Raw genomic sequence first — 25,560 nt, forward strand, 5'->3', positions numbered from 1 at the left:
ACGCTGCGCGCTGTCATCAGCACGTTTTCCCCCCCCCACCACGGCCCGAAACCTCATCACGCTGTCTCGTTACCGTCACCCACCTCCCGTGTTCCCAGGTTTCCCTCTGTACGCAGAGACCGACTGTATTCGCCGGGGATAATGGCTGAGTCCAGCAGTGATGAATGGTTGTACCGCTCTCTGCGGAAAGTGGCGGGGACAGCGGCCCATCTCCTCAGCCTGGGTTTCCCCATTGTCATCGCGCTGGTCTCGAGGCCCGGCAGCAGTGAGTATTCGACGGTTGGGAAGCCGAGCCCAACCGTTAACCATGGGGAAGGGGCTCCAGGTCCGCGTGCCCCAAAAGTGGGGAAGGGGCTCCAGGTCTTCTGTGTGACCACCCCCCCCCACTTCCCAATGGGGATCGTTCTGTAAATGTTTGTGTGTGTGCCCTGCCCTCCATGGGGAAGAGGCTCCAGGTGTGTCTGTTCTTCTCCCCCCCCCCCCCCAAAAGGGAAGAGAAGTGGTTAAGTATGTTCCCCCACCCCCACCCATAGAGAAAGGGCTACAAGTGTGTAGCGCCCTTTCCCTCTTCTGTGATGTAGGGCCTCCAAGTGTGCATGCCCTCCCTTCCTCCCACCACCACCATTCCATGGGGAAGGGGCTGCAGGTATGTATGGCTGCCCATGAGGAAAAGACTCCAGGCATATGAAATACTGGAAGCAGCATGTGTATGATGGCATCTTGGAAGGGTTTCCATTTTAGTGGGGCTGCATAGTGCATGGACAAATCCAGCCTAACTGGGTATGCCTCAGTCATGGTTAGTTTGGCTTGTAACATGGAGCCAAGAACGCACCTATAATTTGAAGTTAGACTTGAAATTTATGTTCTAATTTGGTATTTCACTGTTGTGGCAATGGTGTTAATGATGACTTTTTGAAGACCCTTACATCCTTGCATTTATAACATGGCTACAATGATCAACAAAGTAAATGGATTTAGTTTAGAATGGCACCAGTAGAGACATATGCTGGGCCAAAAACCCTGTTCCTCTGCTATACTGCACTGTGTTCTAAGTTCTAAAACCTTGATCACCAGCATCAGTTCTGATAATTCTGTACAGATTGTTCTGCTGGAGTTTCATTGCTCTACAAGTTTGAAAAAGGCTATTTTCACTGTTCTTGCATCATGGGATGACAAGATCCAGGACTGTGAACACTGAACACTCTCACATTAATGGGGGTTCAGATTTAACCTTAAATCATCAGAATACTCCACGGTACATTTACCCAAGTAGCACAAGAAGGCAAAACCTTGGATATGTCTGACCATTCCAATGTCAGCCTGATTACTGGGATTTATTTACTGACAGGACTGCAAGTAATCCACACTTTAGGACTACTTGGTTATGGGCTTTTGCTTGTTAATGACTTGATTGACAATGTAAAGAAGGCAATCTTCATCTTGGATAGTGAGGAGTGTTATGAAAGGATACAGTAGGATATAGATCAGTTGGAAAGTTAGGCAGAGAAATGATAGTTGGAGTTTAATCTAGACAAGAGTAAGGTGATGCATTTTGGGAGGTCAAATGCAGGAGGAAAGTATACAGTAAATGACAGGACCCTTAAGACTGATGATATACAAAGGGATCTTGGGGTACAAGTCCATAGCTCCTTGAAATGACCACACAAATGGAAATGGTGATGAACAAGGCATGTACACACCTAGTCTGATCCCCATGAGGGTCATGCACACTCCTGGAGCCCCTTCCCCATGTTACTTATCTTCATTGGTTGAGACAATGAAGATAAAAGTTGGCAAATCATGTTACATCTGTATAAGACTTTAGTTAAGCATATTTGGTATATTGTGTGCAGTTTTCATCACCAAACTATAAGAAGGTCATAGAGGCTTTGGAAAGGGGGCAGATAAGGTTTACTACCATGTAGCCTGGACTGGAGTGTGATAGCTATAAGGAAAAAAATTGATCGCTTCCGGTAGAGCATCAGAGGCTGAGGACAACCTGATAGAATTATATAAAATTATGAGAGACATGGATAGGATGAATAGTTAGTCTTTCTCCCAAGGTGGAAATGTTAAGTACTAGGGGCCATAGGTCTAAAGTGAGAGAGGGAGAGTTTAAAGAAGATGTGTGAGAAATGTTTTTCTTTAACATAGAGGATGGTAAGTGTCTGGAATGTCCTGCAAGGGAAGGCTCTAGAAAGCAGATAGAAAGTTTGAGGTATTCAAACAGGCACATGAACAAACAGGGTAGATGGGGATATGGACCATGTACAGGCAGATGAAATTAGTTTAGAATTGCATCATGGTTGGCACAGACCCAATTGGGCGAAAAGCCTGTTCCTGTGCTGTACAATTCTCTATGCCACTTGTTTTCATATATGGCAGCACATTGGTAAAAACAGTCAGTGCTAGGTCAATCTCGCTCAGTATATCTTTTGACTTAGTATTCCTTTGGTAAAGTGCCGGCACCTGCAAGATGGGTCAAATAGCCTTGCTCTTTACTGTAAGTTATTGTGATTCTGTGAAAGTACCTATGACCAAGTATTGGAATGTATCTTAACCAACATTTGATGGTTTCACTTTTTCTTGTTCTAGGTTTATTTTCTTGGCATCCATTCCTGATGGCTCTTGCTGTAAGTTATCCATACTTGTAAATTGTATGTAGAGTATGCTCTTTGGACTAAACATTTTTCCTTTGGAGGATATGCCTCTTATTAACATGAGCTCAATATCTCACTTCCACTTGTACTATCTTTCCCTCCTCCCGAGTTCTTCCAAACATATCCTCATTCTTCATTCCGGGATAGGTAGCAGACTCAATTGAAAGTGTCTGCTATCTTTGTCACTTCGCCTCTCTGGCATAACCGAGAGAGAAACTCATTGGTGAGGAGGATGGCCCAGCAGTAGCAGTAACATTTACAACTCAAAAACTTTGTTCCCCACTCTTCAATTTTTATTTTAAATGTCTTCATTTGGCATGGGTGTAGCTGGTTGGACCAGCCTTTATTGTCTATCCCCAATTGCCCCTTGGTCTGAACGGCTTGCTCGGACCATTTCAGGTTACAGTTAAAGTCAACCAAAAATGCTGTGGGTCTGGAGTCACTGACCAGATAAGAATGACACATTTCTTGCCCTGAAGGATATTAGTGAATCTGATAGAGTTTTAAACAATGGTATCATGGTTGACATTAGCTTTTCATTCCTGACTTTTAGTGAATTCACATTTCACCATCCACCATGATAGGTTTCAAACTCCTGATTCTAGAGCATTAGCCTGGATTTTTAGCTCAATGACAGTACCAGTACACCACTGCCCTCCCACTTTGTCCTCTCCCTGTCCTGACAGGTAGTTGGGATCCTGATTGTAAACTTTGTGGTAAAACGCAGTTTCATCATAAGAACTTGCACCACTCCTACCTCTTTCTATCACACAATGGTTTTAAATAAGAATAGTTCATGCTTTGGATGTGAGTCAGCACAGGCACAATGGGCTAAATGGCATCAGACTGTGTGATTTGTGTTCCAGATTTCAGGATGGGTGTGAGTTGAAGCTTCTCTGTGAGAAATATAGACTCCATTTTTCCATGCTTTCTAATGCCATCACCACTATTAACATCCAAAGTATGGTACGTGAGGGAGCAGATGCCACTCAAACTTCCAAAAAATATGGAGGATGGAGAAAGGGAACAGAGTGCCTTGTTTGTTCTAGAATGGGAGACCAAACAAAGAAGAGAAAAAAGGAGTGATTTTAATTTTGGAGATATAGGCTGTGACATACTCCTATGCAGAGAATGGAACCCTGCACTTTTTTTGTTTTATTTATTCACTCGTAGGATGTGGGTGTCGCTGGCTAGCCAGCATTTATTGTTCTTTCTAGTTGGCCTTGAGAAGATAGCGGTGAGCTACCTTCTTGAACTGCTGCTACCTCTGACCTGTGGGTAGACTCTCGGTGCCGTTGGGGAGGGAATTTGATATGAATGTACTTTGCTCATAGCTAGAATAAATGAGCCACTTCTAAAATTTAACTGATTAGCTTAAATTGGTTGTTGCTATACACTCAGAATTGTTCAGCAAGTGTTGCCCAATCATGTAATCACCTCTGTCAGCAGATGTTTTGTTTTGGATTTTGCAAGTGAAGAATTGTTGAGAACAGTTCAGTGCTTATTATGAGCTACTAAAAGAACATTGTATTTAGTTCAACAGGCAATCACTGAGATGTAAAGTCTACATTCCTGGTTTTGAGTTGGTTGACATTCATACAGGACATTACTCAATTGTGTGGAAGGCAGGGCATCTTTTTAGACTGACCTCAGTAACTTCTTAATGGAAAATATTACTCTCATAGCCATTTGTATAGTAACAATATGAAATTGTTTTTTTAAGCTATTCAAATGTTTGAGATATTTTACCATTCCAGAGAGATTTGAGGTAAACCAGGCAATTTCAGTGAGCTTGTGATGATATATTGTGAACAATGATATGATCAAGATGGCTGTTTCCTACAAGAAAGCTTTATTAGATATGCTGTATATCTGCATCAAGTTCACAAAGTGTGCACGTGGCCAGGACCCTATTTACTAATTGCTGATAATCTTACAAAGTAGTTGCTTAATAATATGGAACTTAAACATTGAGAAAAGGATAAACAAAGTCTAATCTTTCAATCTTGCATTTATCAGTAATGACTTGCAATAAATCAAACTTAGAAAAGGAACACCAATTCTTGCAGCATGAGAAAGTAGTACTGATAGGTTGGACCATGGTAAAACTGTAAGCTGCCAACCTTTTAGTTTCTTGCATGTCAGTCCTGTTAAGTGCAAGATGAAGAGCGTCAACGTTTTTTGTCTCTTTTAGTCAACGTTAGTGTATGTGCAACTAAGTGAATCTCACATGTAAACTGATTGGCAAAGATTGTTTTCAGGCACATTGAAATAGAGAAACCTGTAGCAAATAAGTCAACTAGTACATTGAGGAAAAGTGGCATTTTAAACTGTTCCATTGCCAAAAGTCCTGTTGCTTTCTCATTGACAGTGCTTTGGATACTCAGTCAACTTGCCAAACAGTCAGTGCCCTCTTCTGTAGTGTAAAAGTGTTTGCTTGAAATTTGGACATTTCTCCAACAAAAGAGATTGTAACTATTTTCCCTTGATTTTTCATGGCATTACTGTTGCTGAACCCTTCGTTATAACATCATAGGTGGGATCACCATTGGCCAGGAACATTAGCTGGACTAGCCACTTAAACACTCTAGCTGGAAGATGCATGAAAGGCTGGAATTCTGCAGCAAGTGTCTCCACTCCTGATTCCCCCAGACCTATGTAGGAGCTTCATTGCATGAATAAGAAGTGATTGAGAATGTTCCCCACTTTCCTGGACACAACAGCCCTCTTAATCAGTGCCCAAACCACCACCTTATAGATCCTCTCCCTTCTTCACTTGCTCAGAGTGGCACCATCTACAAGATACATTACAGTCCTTTGATAATGCCAATGAAACATGGGATCTCAACCACCTAGTAAAAGCAAAGATAGCAGATGCATGGAGCTGTCACTATCTGCAAGATCCCCGTTTGTTTCATGCCATCCTAACTTGAAACTAATTCACTGTTTCTTCTCTTGCTGCGTTACAATCCTGGAACTCCTTGCATAACAAGACTATTAGTGTCCCTATACCCCACAGTAGCTCAAGGTCACCTCAAGGGTAGTTGATCGGGAGGCGATGGCCTTGTGGTATTATTGCTGGACTGTTAATCCAGAGACCCAGGTAATGTTCTGGGGACACTGGTTCAAATCCCACAATGACAGATGGTGGAATTTGAATTGAATAAATATCTGGAATTAACAGTCTAATGATGACCATGAACCCATTGTCAATTGTTGGAAAAAACCCATCTGGTTCACTAATGTCCTTTAGGGAAGGAAACTGACATCCTTAACTGGTCTGGCCTACATGTGACTCCAGACCCACAGCAATGTGGTTGACTCTCAATTTCCCTCCAGGCAATTAGGGATGGGCAATAAATGCTGCCCTAGCCAGCGATGCCCTTATCCTGTGAATGAATAAAGAAAAAAAAATGATCAATTAATGTTGGTCTAGCAAACAATGCTCATTGGGGTCATTTAAGAGACTGCTGGACATGCATATGGTCACAGAAATTTGAGGGTGCATCCATGAGGATCAATGGTCGGCACAACATTGTGGGCTGAAGGGCCTGTTCTGTGCTGTACTGTTCTATGTTCTATGTTCTAATGCTCATCATCAATGGAAGAAAAATTTAAAAACAGAAAATGTTGGGAACACTTGGCTCAGTCAGAATTTGGAAAGAAAAGCAGAATGAATGCTTTTCCCTCAAGTTAAATATTTCCAGTATCTATATTTTTGTTTCAGTACCTTGATTTTTCAGCCAGAAAGACAAGTTGCCCAGTCAGCTGCTTAAGGTCAAGGGAGTAGTGTGTACAAGGAGATAGAAGCATGAAAGGAGATAGGAAAGAAACTACTGAAAGATGCACTTTCAGGGCTAGCCATCTTTGAAAAGCTAATGCAGAATGTTTCTTGATGTGGTTTGTTACAGTGAGGATTCAGGGGGCTCTGACTTGGCATGTACTTAGCAGTCTCTTTGAGGGAGAGGAACGAAAGTGATGTTTGAGCTTTTTGATATTAAGACTTCAGAAATAAGGTGGAAGAAAATATATTGGAGATTTCAGTAAAGGCAGTCACCATAGGTCTGATTATTGGAGGGAAAGGTGAGGAGCGAAAGTAGAAGGCAAAATTTTCCACCATGACAATTTGAATAGTTAAAAGTGCTATAAAGGCAAAACATAATTTTTTTCAAGACCTGAAGAAAATTGAGAAAGACCAATGATTTTTCCTGAAACATTGATAATTTGGAGACAGATGGCTTGAAGATAATAATAGACAACAGCAAGAGCTGAAGCTTAACAGAACCCAAGGGTAAAAGATCAGGCGTATCGGGAATAATTGTTGAGATCCTGGTGAAGGGTCTAGGCCCGAAACGTCACCTTTCGTGCTCCTGAGATGCTGCTTGGCCTGCTGTGTTCATCCAGCTTCACACTTTCTTATCAGGAATAATTGTTGATGTGTGCTGAGTGATACAATGGAGTGGAGCAGATCTATAAGGAAAGCTGTGCCAATAATTTTAGCTTACTCTTTCGGAGAGTTAGCCAAATTACAAGAACAAAATAGGCAGAAAAGGAGTGTGAGGTATACAACGCATCATCCTCCGACACTTCTGCCATCTACAATCTGACCCCACCACCCAAGACATTTTTCCATCCCCACCCCTGTCTGCTTTCCGGAGAGACCACTCTCTCCGTGACTCCCTTGTTTGCTCCACACTGCTCTCCAACCCCACCACAACCGGCACCTTCCCCTGCAACCGCAGGAAATGCTACACTTGCCCCCACACCTCCTCCCTCACCCCTATCCCAGGCCCCAAGATGACTTTCCACATTAAGCAGAGGTTCACCTGCACATCTGCCGATGTGGTATACTGCATCCACTGTACCCGGTGTGGCTTCCTCTACATTGGGGAAACCAAGCGGAGGCTTGGGGACCGCTTTGCAGAACACCTCCGCTCGGTTCGCAATAAACAACTGCACCTCCCAGTTGCAAACCATTTCCACTCCCCCTCCCATTCTTTAGATGACATGTCCATCATGGGCCTCCTGCAGTGCCACAATGATGCCACCCGAAGGTTGCAGGAACAGCAACTCATATTCCGCTTGGGAACCCTGCAGCCCAATGGTATCAATGTGGACTTCACCAGCTTCAAAATCTCCCCTTCCCCCACCGCATCCCAAAACCAGCCCAGTTTGTCCCCTCTCCCCACTGCACCACACAACCAGCCCAGCTCTTCCCCTCCACCCACTGCATCCCAAAACCAGTCCAACCTGTCTCTGCCTCCCTAACCTGTTCTTCCTCTCACCCATCCCTTCCTCCCACCCCAAGCCGCACCTCCATCTCCTACCTACTAACCTCATCCCACCTCCTTGACCTGTCCGTCTTCCCTGGACTGACCTATCCCCTCCCTACCTCCCCACCTATACTCTCCTCCCCACTTATCTTCTTTTCTCTCCATCTTCGGTCCGCCTCCCCCTCTCTCCCTATTTATTCCAGAACCCTCACCCCATCCCCCTCTCTGATGAAGGGTCTAGGCCCGAAACGTCAGCTTTTGTGCTCCTGAGATCCTGCTGGGCCTGCTGTGTTCATCCAGCCTCACATTTTATTATCTAGGCAGAAAAGGAGGATTTCCAGGAGTTTTAATATGCAACAATTTAACTGTGTTTCTGTTTTTTTTTCTAGTTTTCCTTCATTATGACTCAAGCCATTCTGCTGTTCTCTCCAGAGACTTCTCTTATTCTGTCCTACTCAAGGAAAATCAAAGTCCGAGCCCACTGGCTGTTGCAAGGAATGGCCACATTGTGCGCTGTTCTAGGTTTGACCATTATTAGCTTTAACAAATATCTGAATGACAAACCACATTTTACCAGCTGGCATGGTCTGGTGGGTCTGATAACCGTCCTTTATATTTGCATGCAGTGCATCGGTGGGGTGTCACTTCTGTATCCCAAACTAATGAAAAACTGGTCCCTGTCCAAAATGAAAGTCTATCATGCTACTTCCGGATTGGTTGGCTATCTGCTGGGCTGCACCAGTCTACTGCTGGGCATGTGTTCAACATGGTTCACTGAGACAGTGACTGGTTTTAACTGGTACCTTGCAATCTGCTTCCCTGTCCTGTTGGCATTGGTCCTTATGAATCAGATGTCTAATGCCTACCTGAAGAAAAAGAGGATGCAGCCTTGACAAAATCTTCAGTCCCATCTACCGGTGCTCAGCAATGACCTGGATTTATGCCTGTCTGAAAGGTTACTACAGTCGAACAGATAAGAAAACAACTTGAGTCATTACTCAAAGATCCACTCATCAATGCAGGTGATTGATGCCGAAGTGTGGTCAGATCAGTGCAAAACCTGGACTTTAAGATTGGACTCCAGCTCATAGACTTTGCTAATTCATACTGGAAGCTTGGAAAGCAAATCTCAACATTGAAGAGACTGTGTTTCCTAGCCTGCTGAATTAACATTATTTGCTACATTTTAAGAGTCTATGTTTCACCTACAATGAAACGTCCCTATGTGTTCTCCCTTTGCTAGTCAGCAAAGCTGTAAGTAGTGCTGCATTTTGGTTGTAGTGGAGTGATATTCCTTTTGCTTACTGATTAAAGTTCAAGGAAATATTTGTCAAAATAGAAACAAATTTGTACTTGTCGGCTACATCCAAAATGAAGCTGTTCAAATCAAAATTTCCATTGCCTGAAATTGTTTGAAACCCATCACTTTTAACCCTTCAGTTGTTTGTGTCCTCATTTCACATATGATGGTTTGTTTTTGTCCCAACTTATCCCAACCTTCCTTAATCCCCTCTGTAGAATTTTACAGTGCAAGGGATGGCAAACTTCAGTCCTTTTAATTATAAGTTGTTTGTTTATTGATGTAGATGCAATTTTAATTGTACTGTTTTCTTGTCAACCTGCACATTCCAAAGCAATTATTTTGTAAATATTTAATTCTGGTTTTTTGTGCGTATGTATATGTGTGTCCCTGCAGTATTATGTGAATACTTTACCTCATCTGCCACATATTGAGAGATTTCTTTATTACTGATTGGACAGTGTTTGTTTGTATTGAGGAGGTTAGCTTGTGCAGCATCTATGTGATCAAAACCTTTTCTCTGTTAACACTACCTAAAGACCACTCAACGGGGTGAGCTTCAATGTGCACGGGCCTAACAGACAGGTTCTGAGTTGCCAACTGCACTCGATATTAAATTTTATTAAAGTCAATTACCAGAAAATCTGGTAAAGTGTATAACAGACTGGTGTCCTGACCAGTTTCACTCCCAAAGATATTGTCCTGGTTGCAAATTAGATCTTAGGCCCTGAAAAATGAACTTGAACTTGAACTTCAACAGTCAACTTAAAAATCTCTTTATGGTGAGAGAACCCCTGGCAGACTGTACTGTGGTCCTATGTACAGACAAGTATCCTTGTTGACTTTGAGCCATAAGTAGAACCACACAAGCAGACCTGAGATTTTCCTGCAAGGGATTTGGCTATGGATGCAGAAAGCTCTCTTGTACAGTATTGATACCTGGTCTATCCTTGTTACTTTTGTCTGACTGAAGCAACCAGAGGCTGGTTGCGATCTTAGAGTTAAGAGACCAAAGGGTTTGGTAGACATAGACTATTAATTTAAACAAAGGATGATGTGACATTGAAATGAAACTGAAAGGGAAAATTTTTATCGAACTACAGACTTGAACTGAAAATACCTACAGGGACTGAAGAGAATTACTGTGGGCAGACTGATGATGAAAAATGTTGGATTTCTCAGACTTATTCTTAGGGTCGGTGCTGCCATACTTGGATTATGAAGGATAGTCCTATAGTTGAAACAAAGCAGCAAATTAATTGAATTCCAACAACATTCAAGCACCATGTGCCTTTTCAATTACCCTGAATAAGCACACAAAGCTCTTTGTTCATGGTCACAGTTTCTAAAGGTAATATTGTAGCACAAAAGCTTTAATATTGAGGTGTCTGAGATGTGCCCTGTTATTTGTATCGCACTTATTGATAGTGCTAGAAGCCTGACAGATTTAGATCTGTCTGCTTGACTAAGCTTTTATTCCTGATTAATGTGTATCTGAATTTGATTGGTTTACTGAAGCTGTACTGGGCTGTTCAGTCAGTGCTTTCCAGCTATGTGTAAACAAAATAAATGATCACCATTCACATATGGCAATCTGTCTTGCTTGAATGCTTTCTGTGTTCAGTTAGGCTGTACATTCTGTTGTAAGAAATGCAAAGTGAATGCCAAGAGGGGTCTGTCCCAAAAGGACTTTATTCACCAGGGTATCTCTCTTCTTCTAAGTTTGACTTGGTAGATGTCCCTTTGAATTGAATTACTATAATTGAAGGTATGAGGTAAAATGTTACACAGTAGTACAGATGATAATGAGTTGGCAGCCCATTTCACATCTCTTACCATCCTACTGTTGTTTCAATGGTTGGACTACTGACTTGCAGCCCACCCCACCTTGTTTGTCACAATTTTACACAATTCCAATTTTAAGATGTGTAAAATCAGATTTAGTTTTAAAAATAACCTGTATCTCAGCTGAATTCTACACAAATGTAACAAGCATGCTTTGAATGCATTTCATGTTTTTCATTGGGGCGGAAGGGGGTCACAATTGAGCTACATTTGGAGAGGCACAGGTACTTACTTGTTTAGTTAAAATTGGCCGAGTACAAATCATAGAATCATGCAGTCCAGAAGAGGCCTTTCAGCCCACCGAGTCTGTACTGCCAAAATACATTGCTATTTACACTAGTACCATTTTCCCTCACTGGGCCTATAGCTTTAATGTTATGAAACTTACAGCTGTCGTTCAAGTACTCTTTAAAGGTCGTAAAGTTTCTGGCCTGAACTAGTCTACCTGGCAGTATCACCTGTGAATATCAAGGCAAGCCATGGCATTTGAAATGGTTGGATCTGTTCATTAAACTCAGTTAATAAGATTGTGGAATTGATTGGCATTTTCACAGTGAGAGCCAAAGCAGATAATTTAACTCCTGTGGTCACAAAGATGAGAGCAAGAAGAATATATCTAGAATTCATTTATAAAAATAACCTAAGTACATACTTAGTCCAATCTGACTTTACTTATTTGCTTAATAATTTAACCTTAAAACAAGGTTTGATTTGACTTTTTCAAAGACAGGAGGTGTAAAATAAATTATAGTAGTTTAATGATAATTACCTAACATGACCAAGAACTTTGATGAAGAGAGAGTGGTAGGCATGCTTCTTTTTTTTTTACTAAAGCCTTTCACAAGGTTCTGCAAGGCAGTCTGGTTAGTAAAGTTAGATTGCATGGGATTCAGGGAGAGCTTCCCTACTGGCTGCAAAATTGGCTTGATGGTAGGAGAAAGAGGGTGGTCGTGGATTGGTGCTGGGCCCACTGTTTATCCTTTAGACAATTTGGATGAGAATTTAGGAAGCATGGTTAGTACCTTTGCAGATCACACCAAGATTGGTAGTATAGTGAACAACAAGGAAGGTTATCTAAGATTACAAAAGGGTCTTGATTAATTCGGCCGAGGAGTGGCAGATGGAGTTTAATTTGGTTAATTCAATGTGTTGCATTGTGGTAAGACAAATAAAGGCAGGACTTACACAGTTAATGATAGTGTGCTGGAGAGCGTTGTCAAATGGAGACCTTGGTTCAGGCATATTCTGTGAAAGTTGCATTACAGGGTGGTAAAGACTCATAGTCATAGAGCTATACTGCATGGGAACGGACTCTTTCATACAACTCCTATTAAACTTGTTGAACTCCTATTAAACCATTTGCCAGAATTTGGCCCTTTTCCCTCTAAACCCTTACTATTCATGTACACTTCCAGATGCCTTTTAGATTTTGTAATTGTACAAGCCTCCATGACTTGCTCTGGCAGCTCATTCCATATACACACCACCTTCTGCGTGAAAAAGCTACCCGTTGGATCCCTTTTAAATCTTTCCCCTCTCGCCTTAAACCTATGTTCTCTAGTTTTGGAGTCCACTACCCTGGGAAAAAGACCTTGACCTCCACCCATTCCATGCCCCAAATGATCTTATAAAATCTTTAAGTGCTCCCCACAGCCACAGCCTATTCAGCCTCTCCCTGTAGCCCACACATTCCTTGCAAATCTTTTTTTGAAACCTGTTAAGTTTCACAACATCCTCCTTATAGCAGCGAGACCAGAATTGAACGCAATATTCCAAAATTGGTCGAACCAGTGTCCGGTACAGCCTCAACATGACCTCCCAACTCCTTTACTCAATGCACTGATCAATAAAGACAAGTATACAATATGCCACCTTTATTATCCTGTCTACCTGTGATTCTACATTCAAGGAACTATGAACCTGCACTCCAAAGTCTCCTTGTTCAGCAACACTCCCCAGGACCATTAGTGTATAAGTCCTGCCCTGATATGCCTTTCAAAAATATATAAATCATTCATATGAATAACAAAAAGCAGTGGACCCCAGCACTGATCTATGTGGCACACTGCTGGTCACAACCTCCAATCCTCAAAAAACCCTCCACCAACACTCTAAGTCTCCTACCTTTGAATCTGTTCTGTATCAAAATGTTTGGACTCCTGGGTGCGTTAGTGTGATATCTGACAGCCAAATTATTAAGAAAACTCAAAATGCTGAAATGGTAATGGGAGCAGGTAGGATTTATCAAACTCGCACATCCCTCAGGCCAAACTTTGGACCAGCAAACTGTTTTGTTTCAGAGCAGTTTTTTGTAATTGGCAACAAACATTGCCAAAATGCTATACACCAACAAATAAAAAAGAACTTCAATTAAATTCTCGAGGTTCAAACGTGAGTTGTTAGAACGCAAAGAATAAGATGACTGATAGAAAGAATTGTGACTAGGTGGACAAGGGGCAGAGAGTGTTCTGACCATCTGTAGATGCAGTGAAAAGCAGCCAATGGCTGAATCATCATGGCTAGCCACTGGGAGAAATATATGGGGAGCCTGTTTTGCTCACTGGTTGGAAGGCTTATGCTCTTGGGTCAGTTGCCCAGCAAGTTAAATATGAGAACAGCAGTCTGAGGTTGCCTGGGGAGGTAGCAATCCAAATCCTTTTTGTGTTCAAGAATAGCACCAGTTACTTCGGTTGGACCTCTTTGAGACCAAATCCTTTAAAAATAGGGCAGTGGACAAGGCACAGGCCCAATCCAATTCCCTTTTAACATGGCATTTATTCAGTGGGCTGCACCACTTGAGGTCAGAGCTTGTTCAATAGGTGGACCCTTCCATACTTTTCCCCCAAAGGCCCAGTGTGCCGAATAACGAATACAAATTTAAGATTCTGAAGGAGTTAGCCAAAAGACCAAACTACTGGATGCCTTGCTCGTCAAGTATTGAGGTTGTAGTCGATAGTCAGATTCTACCCTACCAGTCAGCTGGTGAGAGATATATAATCTGCTGTGTGTTCTGAACCAGGAAATGTGCCACCGAGTAAAAACTCACACTCTAGAGGTTACAGGCTCAGTTTGCCCAATCTTTCTTCATTGAACAATCCCACCATTCTAGGAACACATCTAAAGAAACTTCATTGCTCTCTGTCTATGGCAATATGTTCCTTGACATAAAGAAACCAAAACTGCGCAGTAGTACAGATGCAGTCTAACCACTCTTATGCAATTGAGGAAGACTTCGCTCTTTATGTATTCAAATCCTCATGCGATAAAAGCTAACATATCTTTAGCCTTCCTAATACCTTGATGTGCCTTCATGTTAGACATTAGTGATTTATCGACAAGGACACTTTGGCTCCTTTGCAAATCCATACTTAGCAACCCCTCACCATTAAAGAAATACTCTGCACATCTGTTATGCTGAGAAAAACAAAAGAAAATTGCTTTGATACAGAATCTCTCAGCTGACAAAAGAAATTTGGAGAATGTGAGAAGGTGGATTGTGGTTAGGTTTGGAGTTGTCTGTGGACTAAAAACACTTTGAATTTCTAGCACCATGTTCAGCCAAACATGTTTTGTACATTGGTTGGAGTTTGCCATGACCCTATTAAGCACTGCGCATCAACCTGATTTTCCTGAGTGTAGAAGTGCTGGTGCTTCCTTCCATGAAACTAGAAGCTTAGGATGCTGCATGATGCCCAAAAAGCAACTTGCTCGTGTGGGTACATTTCCGGCCAAAATAACTGTCAATGTCTGTCAGAGAGAGGAATGCTTTTGTGACATTGAAGAAGGAAGATACTGGGAAAAATAGCGCAATCTTTTTCTTCACTACTGTAAAACAATTCCAGCCCAGACTCCTAGGATAATCCATCAATCCTCTCTTTTCTTTGATGGGAAAGGACATCCACTTAGAGTCATAGAGATGTACAGCATGGAAACAGACCCTTTTGCCCATCTCATTCATGATGTCCTAAATTAATCTATTCCCATTTGCCAGCATTTGGCCATGTCCCTCTAAACCCTTCCTATTCATACACACATCCAGATGCCTTTTACATACTATAATTGTACCAGCTTCCACCACTTCCTCTGGCTGGTTATTCCATACATGCACCACCCTCTACATGAAGAAGTTTCCCCTTAGATCCCTTTTAAATATTTTCCCTCTCACTTTAAACCTCCACCCTCTAGTTTTGGACTCCCCTACGCTAGGGAAAAGACCTTGACTGGTCACCTTATCCATGTCCCTCATGATTTTATAAACTTCTATAAGGTCACCCCTCAGCCTCCAACGCTCCAGGGAAAATGCTCCCAGCCTATTCAGCCCCTCTCTGTAGCTCAAACCCTCCATATAAATCGTTTTTGAACCCTGTCAAGTTTCACAACATCCTTCCTATAGTTGAGAGACCAGAATTGAACACTGTATTCCAAAAGTGGCCTAATCAATGATCTGTATAGCAGCAACATGACCTCCCAGGTCCAATACTCAATACTAATAAAGGCAAACATAACAAACAGCATCTTCACTTTCCTGTCTCCCTGCGACTCTACTTTCAAGGAGCTATGACCCTGCACTCCAAGGTCTCTTTGTTCAGCAACGTTACCACTAAGTATATATACCCTGCCCTGATTGGGCTTACCAAAATGCAGCACCTCATATTTATCTAAATTAAACTCCACCTACTACTCATCAGCCCATTGGTCCATCTGATCAAAGTCCCGTTGTACTCTGAAGTGACCTTCTTTGCTGACCATTGCACCTCCAATTTTGGGGTCTGCAAACTTACTAACATCACCTCCTGTATTCACATCCAAATGATTTGTATAAATGACAAAAAGCAATGGACGCAACACCATTTCTTGTGGCACACCACTGGTCAAAGACCTTCAGTCTGAAAAGCAACCCTCCACCACCACCCACTGTCTCCTACCTTAAGGACAGTTCTGTATCCAAATGGCCAGTGCTCCCTGTACTCCATATGAGCTAACCTTGTTAACCAGTCTACCATGCAGAATCTTGTCAAATGCTTTATTGAAGTCCATATAGACCACGTCTACCACTCTGCCTTCACCAATCCGCTTCATCACTTCCTCAAAAAACTTAGTCAAGTTAGTGAGGCATGATTTCCCATGCACAAAGCCATGTTCATAATCCATAATCAATCCATGTCTTCCTAAATACAATGAAATACTGTCCCTCAGAATTCCCTCCAACAACTTGCTGTCCACTGATATAAGGCTCACCGATCTACAGTTCCCAGGCTTTTTCTTACCACTCTCTTAAATAATGACACCACATTAGCAAACCTGCAGTCTTGGAGCACCTCAACTGTGGCTATTGATGATACAAATATCTCAGCAAGAGGCCCAGCAATCACACCTCTAGCTTCTCACATAATTCTCAGGTATCTCAGGATCAGAACCCAGAGATTTATCTGTCTTTATGTGGTTTAAGACATCCAGCCTCACTTCCTCTGTAATATGGACATTTTTCAAGATATCGCTATTTATTCCTCCAAGTTCTCTGGTTTCCATATCCTTCTCCACAGTAAACATTGATGCAAAATACTTGTTTAATGTCTCCCCCATCTCCTGCGGTTCCACACATAGGTGGCCTTGTTGATCTTTAAGGGCCCTATTTTCTCCCAAGTTACCCTGTTGTTCTTAATATATTTGTAGAATCCCTTTGGATTCTCCTTAACCTTATTTGCCAAAGCTATTTCATGTCCCCTTTTTGCCATCTTGATTTCCCTCTTATGTATACTCCTACTGCCCTTATAGTCTTCAAGGGAGATGATGGGAACTGCAGATGCTGGAGAATCCGAGATAAGAAAGTGTGGAGCTGGATGAACACAGCAGGCCAAGCAGCATCTTAGGAGCACAACAAATGATTCACCTGATCCCTGCTGTCTATACCTGACATATGCTTCCTTCTTTTTCTTCACGAGAATCTCAAATTCTCTAGTCATCCAACATTCCCTACACCTACCTGTCTTACCTTTCACCCTAACAGGGGCATCCCGTCTCTGGAGTCTCGTTATCTAAGTTTTGAAGGTTTCCACATTTCAGCCATCCCTTTGGCCAGCAATAACTGCACTCAATCAACTTTTGAATGTTATTGCCTAATACTGTCAAGATGTACCTTCTACCGATTTAGAACTCAAATTTTTAGATCAGGTCTATCCTTTCCCATCACTATTTTAAAACTTAATAGAATTATGATCACTGGCCCCAAAGTGTTCTCCCACTGACACCGCAGTCACTTGACCTGCCTTATTTCCCAAGAGCAGATCAAGTTTTGCTCCTTTTTTTTGTAGGTACATCCACATACCTTGTCTCAGTTTTGTGGTTTTCTTTTTTTAAGAAAGCAGAATGTGTTACAGACAGACATTGTCAAAAGGTGCTGGATAATTGCATTTCTTTTTTGTGCTTGGGCAAGTGTGTCATGGGGATTAAAATAATTCCACCCTGCTTCTCATTCCATTTGCACAATGTGATCTGATTCGTAATCCCATTAAAGAACAATTTTGAGACACTAAGCAAATATCTACTTACAATGCAATTAATTTGCAGGACCATTTTCTGAATGTGTTGAATCTATTTCCAAAGGGATGTGTACTGGAATACCCAACCTGTGTAATTTAATCCTAGTTTAATCCCCTTCTCCTTTATCCTTGTTTCCTAGTAGAGATCTAACAGCTTTTTGGGCCATTAGTTTATTTAAAGCTTTTGAAGGATTCTGTTTTCCATCAAATAGCTTTGCTCCAGGCAGAAATTAATTTTAAATTTAATTATCTATGAAAGTTTGGAAAATAACGCCACCAATTCAAGATAAGTTTCAAGGTCATGTGGCTGAATGTCCCCTCCCCTTTTAGGGTATGCATTACCACCAAGCCATTTACATCAGGATTTTTTATTTGCTTGAATATACATCATCCATAAAATATTTAAAAGTACATCACAGAATATTTCAAATTTGACATTATGTAAAATGCAATAAAATAGAACTTTTCTCCATTAAGCATTATGCTGTACTCCTAGGTGCATTTGCAATACAGGTGACATTTTACTATACACATTCAGTGACTAGTGCACAGCTCGCTGCGTTCTATAAGTTGCCAGCTCTTCAGTGTACTATGGCTAAAAACCCTCAGACAGTGACCTTTTCCCACAGTGCCTTTGCAGTGGCTGCCCTAAACCTTATTGCTTCCTTAGAATATAGCCCCAGGCCTTGGTGTATGTAGCCTGTAACACTCATTCAAGGACAACACTGCAGTAGAAGTTTGGGCAGGCAACCGAGCATCTTCACAAAGTTGATAATCCTCTGGGTACCATTGATGTTTGTCCTGATGTACCAAGAGCATAGAGTCCTGTGCTGCAAAGCCACTTGGGATGAATCTCAATAAAAAAAAATTCATCTCTACTTTGAAAAGGCGTGTTTCAGAAGGAGATGTGTGACTGTCCCTTCATCACTGCCATCATCTGAAGCACAACATGGGATCACACAGAAACTTGGACATGCACGATGATCTGGTGGAGAGTGCTCGTCTCATGATGAGGCCAGCTACATTTTGGTTCTTGTTTGAAAGTTCTGACGATGAAATACTCTGCCAAATGACTTTAGTAGTCTGCTCAGGGAGCCATCTGACAGAACCTTCTCCTTTCCCAAAAGGGCTTAGAGGACATTATGTGCTGACCACTGCCTGATGGACTTGCAGTCTAAAATTTTCCTAGTACACAATTTACCATGAGGGATAGGCGATATGGTACAGTCCAACTACTTGGAGCATTCTCTGGCAACATGGCCAGACTCATCCTTCACAGACTGGGTACAGGTAGAACCTTAGCAGACGATAACACTTGTTTGTGTATCGAGGGTCCACATACAGCAGTCTGTGTTGAGTTAGCTAATTTCAGCCACCACAATAGTAACTGTCCTTCATCGGCTTAAGTGGCATGATCTAGGGAGGACATAGGTCAGTCATGGCACTTTCTCTTAGTTGTCACCCAGCATTTGCTGCTGAAATTGTAACTGTGGATTTGGCTAGTTAACATAACCCTTCCTCTTCCATTCTGTGTCAAGTGGTCAAACAGTCTGCCAACACTCAGCATGTAGGTTAGCATATGAAGGATGATCACTTGGTTGAAATGAACAATCTGTACCAGTTTGATTGAATCTTGATGTGAATTATTAGCCCAGTGTTTGCTGAAAAGTAATAGCATTTTAACAATGCATGTGATATGAATGGACAGATTGAACAGCAAGTCATAGACTGGAAGCTGCCGAAGTTGCTAGCCAATTTTGCATTCCACTTTCTCTCAATCGCCTGTGAATTTCATTAAGTTACTGTATTTGTACATAAATTGTCCATTAAACTTGTCATTGACTAACAGCAGAAATACTCTCCTAGCAATGTGATAATGAGTACTAAACATTTTCTCTTGCGCAGAAAGTGAAGAAATAGAAAGTTGGATTCTAGTTCCTTCAGGAAGTGAATCATTTTGGAAAATTTAAAAACTTAAAACAATTTTTCCTCCTTTTTTTCTCTCTCTTAGTCCAATCTTATCTTTATTTTCTTCCTTTGTGCAATTTAACATTTAGTTAATCTCCTCTAATTTACCTCCTCAATCCTTTCTCTGTTTATTTCTTTATCTTTAAATCTCATTGGTAAAGAGACACCCTTTTTTAAGTGGTTTCCAGAGTGTCCTGATTCCCTCATATTACTGTTATCAGCTTACATTTCCAGCAATTTCTTGGGCAAAAGATTTTTAAATGTAAAAACATACCAGTAAGTTTAACTAACCAGGCATCCTGGAAATATATTGCTGTTCTCTCCATGCAACTGGTCAAAATCCTGGAATTCTCTCCTTAATGACATTGTAGGTCTTCCTACAGGATATGAATTGTAGTGGTTCAAAAAGGCAGCTCACCACCATCTTTCAAGGCAACTAAGGATGGGCGATAAATTCTGGCCAAAAAAATGAAACACATGTCCCACGAGTGAAGTTTTAAAAAATATTTGGTGGTGTGATTTTGCTAGGAGATGTATGTTTGTGATGTTTAACTCTATAAATACACATGAGACTTAGATTGTTTCCAGGACTATTCTTTACCAATTTTTTATAGATTGACAAGTCCCATGTGTCTTTCAATCCCAGAGCAGCACACATGACTGGCTAAAAGGTGCTAGTGATTGCCTTCAGATAACCATAGATCATAGCAGCCCTGAGAAAACCCCAGCCAGCTGCTGAGCGCTTTGAGAATTGCACTGTCACTGGATCATTGAGCAGAGCACTGGAGTGCTAAAACAGAGTTTACATACTTGGAGCAGTCATGAGGCTGAGAAGGAGATTCAGTGTAAATTAATGCATGCAGCACCTTCTGGCAATTATGAAAGACCAGCCATGTTGGTGGTATAATAGATAATAACGAAGGTTATATAAGATTCCAAAGGATCTTGATCAATTAGAGCAATGGACCAAGGAGTGGCAGATGGAGTTTAATTTTGATAAATGCGAGGTGTTGCATTTAGGTAAGACAATCAAGGGCAGGACTTACACGGTTAGTTATAGGGCTATGGGGAGTGTTTTTGAACAGAGAGACCTAGGGATACAGGTACATAGTTCCTTGAAAGGTGCATCATAGATAGACAGGATGGTAAAGAAGACTTTTGACATGATTGCCTTCATTGCCTAGATCATTGAGTATAGGAGTTGAAGTGCCATGTTGTGCTTGTACAAGACATTGATGAAGTCATTTTTGGAATACTGTGTCCATATTGGTTGCCCTGCTGTAAGAAGGATATTATTAAATTGAGGAGAGTGCAGAAAAGATTTACAAGGATGTTACCGGGACTGGAGAGTTTGAGCTATAAGGAGGAGCTGGATAGGCTGAGCGTAGGAGTTTGAGGGTGACCTTATGAGGATTATAAAATCATGAGGGACATAGATAAGGTAAATAGAAAAACTCCTTTCCCTATGGTAGGGGAGTACAAGGGGGCAAATTTTTCAGGTGAGAGGAGAAAGATTTAAAAGGGGCCTGTGGGGTAACATTTTCACACATTCGGTAGTTTGAACCTGGATTGAACTGCCACAGGAAGTGGTAGATGCAGGTACAGTTAGAACATTTAAAAGACATTTGGATAAGTAAATTAATAGGAAAGATTTAGTGGGATATGGGCCAAACACAGGCAAATGTGACTAGTTTAGTTAGGAATTTTGGTTGGTATGGGTGAGTTGGACCAGAAGGTCTCTTTCTGAATGGCTCTATAAGAGTCATGATGGACTCAAGCTGTTAGCTCCATTTCTCTCAGTAGATGTTGCCAGATCTGCTGAGTTTCTCCAACCATCTCTGTGTTTGTTTCAGAATTCCAGAATCTGCAGTATTTTGCGTTTGTTCTATTAAGGATTCTTTGTGTACTTCATATGGCATCAGGCCAGACATCATGGTTACTTTTTAACAATGTTTATTAATAATCTCTACACGACGGTAAGATTGCAAAGCAACCTGCTTTACATTGTACAATTTTCAATCTTCTTGCAGGGTACCGAAACATGACCTCTGTGATCACTGTTACATTACAGCCTAGCTCAGAGGCTCATCTACATATTATTTAAACCCTGTCTCCACAAGGTTGATTTTGGTTTAATGAAAGGGATAATAATTATTCATGGAGCAGCCATCTTAGTTATTTCTACTCCACTGATGTTGGGTTTCCTGAGGTTAAATAACTACTTATTTAACTTATATTGGCTTTATGTGAAGGTTATGCCCAGTGATCTCTCTCCAGTAATAACATAGAATTTGAGTTTTGTTCCACCGAAATGAATGTACTCTCCCAGCTTTTGTTCTTTCTGCACTGCTCCAGCTGATATCATCACTGGATTTTTGGTTGAAACAACATTACTTTTGGAAGGCCTCTTCTCTTGCACTACAATAATTTCCTGCTGAGGAAATGATCCTTTAAAGCTTCAGAGTCTTCTTTGTTCAAACCCATAGCCACTTCCATCCAGAAGGACAAGGACAGCCGATACATGGGAACACCACCTCCTAAAATTTCCCCTCCAAGCCACTCACCGTCCTGACTTAGAAATATATTGCTGTTCCTTCACTGTCGCTGGGTCAAAATCCTCGAATTCCCTCCCTAAGGGCATTGTGAATCTACCCACAGCACATGGAACTAAGTGGTTCAAAAAGGCAGCTCACCTGCACCTTCTCAAAGGACACTAGAGGCAGGCTATAAATGCTGGCCCACCCAGTGGTGCCCATTTCCCATGAATGAATAAAAAACTTCTTCCATAGAACCACTTGGGGACAAAAATAGTCAAAAGACAGAATTTTAGCTAAAAACCAAATGTTCCCACTTTCTTTCCAATTTTACAAGTTTGTACTAACCATGTTGTGAAGATTGATTTCAGATATTTTAGCCAATCTTTCCTAATATCTTCGCATTTTGAAGAAAAGTGTTGAGAATTAAAAGGAATAGGAAGGAAGGAGCAAGATCAAGATGAATGATTTAAATGAGATCAAGTCTTGGGCTTTAACGACCTGTGTCTTCCCGTGCCAACTCCTCACTATCCAGTATTTCTTGATGAAGCATCAGGCTGATGTTCTGTTACATTAGTAGGAATGATCTATGGTTTGAGTGCTGTGGAGCGCCGGAAATAACAGTCTGCTGCCTCATTCATCGACAAGTCACATGCTTAAGTATCAATTTAGGAAGTTTATGGTTCCAATGGATTAAAGCACAACACTCAGTGGTGAGGTGTAATTGAAACATAGGATAGTTCATTGTCAAAAATAATCTTACTATACCACACCTATGGATGGAATACAGGGAGGCGATCAGGAAGCAATTCTCCTTACATGTGGGTAGGGGGGGTGTTGTTGTTCATTAATTTCACCCTTTTATTCTGTAGCTATTCTGCAGTTAAACAACTGAACTGACAGATGGAAAAATAGTCACAGGCTATACTTCTCAGACTTTAAACAGTAGGGAAGTTTGCGGTTTAACCAAGAGTCTGAATCCCAGGGTTGGGATAGCTAATGGCTCAACAGCCATAAAGGAACATTTGGCACCTTCCAGATTTGATAACTATCAGTTCTTGAACACAGTTTGTTTGACAAAAAAATGCAACAACTGTAACATTGTATGGATAATATACAAAGCATGACAATGAAGAAACATTTAAATAATAAAGAAACAGTCATCATTTAGTAAATCACCGACACCATTGTGAAATGTGAGTTTTATAATAAGCTCAGGAGTGTGTGGAGACTGTTTAATTGAGGTTTGAAATTAAAATCCAAACAGGCAAATAACAACAAATTTGAAGTTAATAATAGCTTAACATTAACTTAATTTATTATTAACTTAATATTATTAACTTATTATTATGCACCCTCAGTGTCCAACTCAAGTCGGAACTAAGTTTCCAACCTTACATTTGCCCTATTAACAAGTCTGTCTGTTCTTTCCCCTGTGTATCGTCACCACACTTGCACCACCACTAGAGTCAATTCAGACTCTTCCTTCCAGGTCTGCTCAATTCAAACTCATCCAGGATCGTCAATTCTTCACACCCATGGGTGCATGCTGTTAATCTCAAAATCTTCCTCCTTCTCTTCAAATCCCACCATAGTTGCACTCCACCTTGCTTCTGCAACCTTCATCGGCCATCCTTTCCAATAAACTAGCTCAGATTTTTCATATTTCCCCCGTGCTACCTCCACTGTACTACACAGTGCTTTTAGCCCCCAATCTACACTGTGAAGTCCTCTCCCTAAACCTCTTCATTGAAATGCAAGAATTGTGAGATGAAGGTAGAACAAGGTCCATCTAGCTCACCTTCTACCAGTTGAATCCAGATTAATCCAGTTGAAACTAGTTGTTAACCAATCATCACAATCAATCCATTATTTAGTATTATATCATGTAACATACAATGTATCATTCTGTTATAGTAGTAAAGCAGCGATTCAGATGCGTTGTCCTGACTTAAGGTCTAGTTACTGTTGGTACATTCTGAGGCCAAGCAGCTGGTTGTAAGTGCTATATGGGTTCTTTGTCATCAAGGTCAGAGACAAATAACAGAAGGTGACAGGCTTTCTTTAAATATTGTTGAAAACTGGTAGTGTGTACATTAACTGTAGACATACAGATAAAAGAAAGAAGCTAGCAACGGTAGCAATTCCACAACAGTGACTTTTGTTTCCTCCGCTCCCTCAAATTCCTCCCCATCCTGATATGAGACCTGATGAATTATGCTGCCATCTTGCCTTGTGTCTCGTCACCTTCAAAAATGGCCTCAACAGTTAACTTTTGCTTCCCGTCACCTTGACCAATCTCTGAGTCCTGTCTGATATAATCTGGTATGGGGGCCATATAGATGGAAGCCTTAATTACTAATTGATGGTGCAGAGAATGTGAGAAATCCCAGTGTGCCAACATCTGGAAAAAAGATGAGTCAGAGTAGTTGACCATGTGACAAGTATTGGTTTTCAATAAAATGAGAGGACAGAGAGGAGAAAAATGCAGGATGAAGTCATTTCACTGGAAGAGATAAAATTTATTTTGACCCTTCTCTTCTGCTTATTATTCTATCAATGTTTCTTCGTAAGATTTACGGGATTGCAATTTTCTGAGACAGTACATTTTATTTGATTTGATTTATTGTTGTCACAGTGAGAAATGTTGTTTTACGTGCTCTACCAGCAGATAATACCATGCAAAAAGCATCAGTTAGCAGCACAGAGTGCAGAATACAGTGTTACAGCTGCAGGGAAGGTACAGAGAGACAAATCAGCATTAACGTTTGACAGGTCCGCTCAAAAATCTGATAACAGTGTGGAGGAGGCTGTTCTTGAATCTGTTCAAATGTGTATTCAAACTTTTGTGTCATCTGCCTGACAGGAGGGTGGAAAAGGGTATAACTGAGGTGGGAGCAGTCTGATTATGTTGGTCACTTTCCAGAGGCAGCAAAAAGTACATTTACCATGTTTTTTCAGTTTATATTTGATTTGGAATCATTTTTAATTTCTTGTTTGATGGCACTGTTTCTTTGCTGTTTGTTTCGAGGTGACTCTGACCAGTGACAATGATGCCAATGGAAGGTTATTCTAATCTTTCAGATTGATGTTACACTGTGTGACGCTCTGCAATAGATGTTAATCCACATGGTGTAAAAACAACAGAATAATTACCAATGCATATAACCCACAGCATGTTTTGAGTTGCTCTAACACTGACCTCTCATCCGAATTTCACCTCTCCCACACTCAGCCTTCCTGTTTCTTTCATGTCACCATTGGTAGACGTGTCTCTATCTGCTTCAGCCCAACATTTTGAAATTACCTCACCACTCTGCTCTACCCTACTTGTTTGATGAAGGTTTTGGTCACCTATTCTGATAACGCCTTCATATACATTTATATATGCACGGAATATCCCAAATATCTCCTTCAAGAAGGCTGAGAGAATTTTTTTTC

At 41.2% G+C, this 25,560-nt stretch overlaps 1 protein-coding gene across 1 annotated transcript; it reads left to right on the forward strand.

Annotated features, from left to right (window-relative positions):
• The first annotated feature begins 41 nt into the window (after window positions 1-41).
• LOC125460588 (transmembrane reductase CYB561D2) lies at window positions 42-10,819 on the forward strand. The gene is made up of 3 exons (XM_048548209.2): window positions 42-265; window positions 2,596-2,633; window positions 8,323-10,819. Exons 1-3 carry the CDS (start codon window positions 142-144, stop codon window positions 8,824-8,826), a joined length of 666 nt encoding a protein of 221 aa, XP_048404166.1. The 5' UTR covers window positions 42-141; the 3' UTR covers window positions 8,827-10,819.
• Window positions 10,820-25,560: the final 14,741 nt, after the last annotated feature.

The sequence above is a fragment of the Stegostoma tigrinum genome, chromosome 11, assembly GCF_030684315.1.
Source record: "Stegostoma tigrinum isolate sSteTig4 chromosome 11, sSteTig4.hap1, whole genome shotgun sequence".
NCBI lineage: Eukaryota > Metazoa > Chordata > Chondrichthyes > Orectolobiformes > Stegostomatidae > Stegostoma > Stegostoma tigrinum.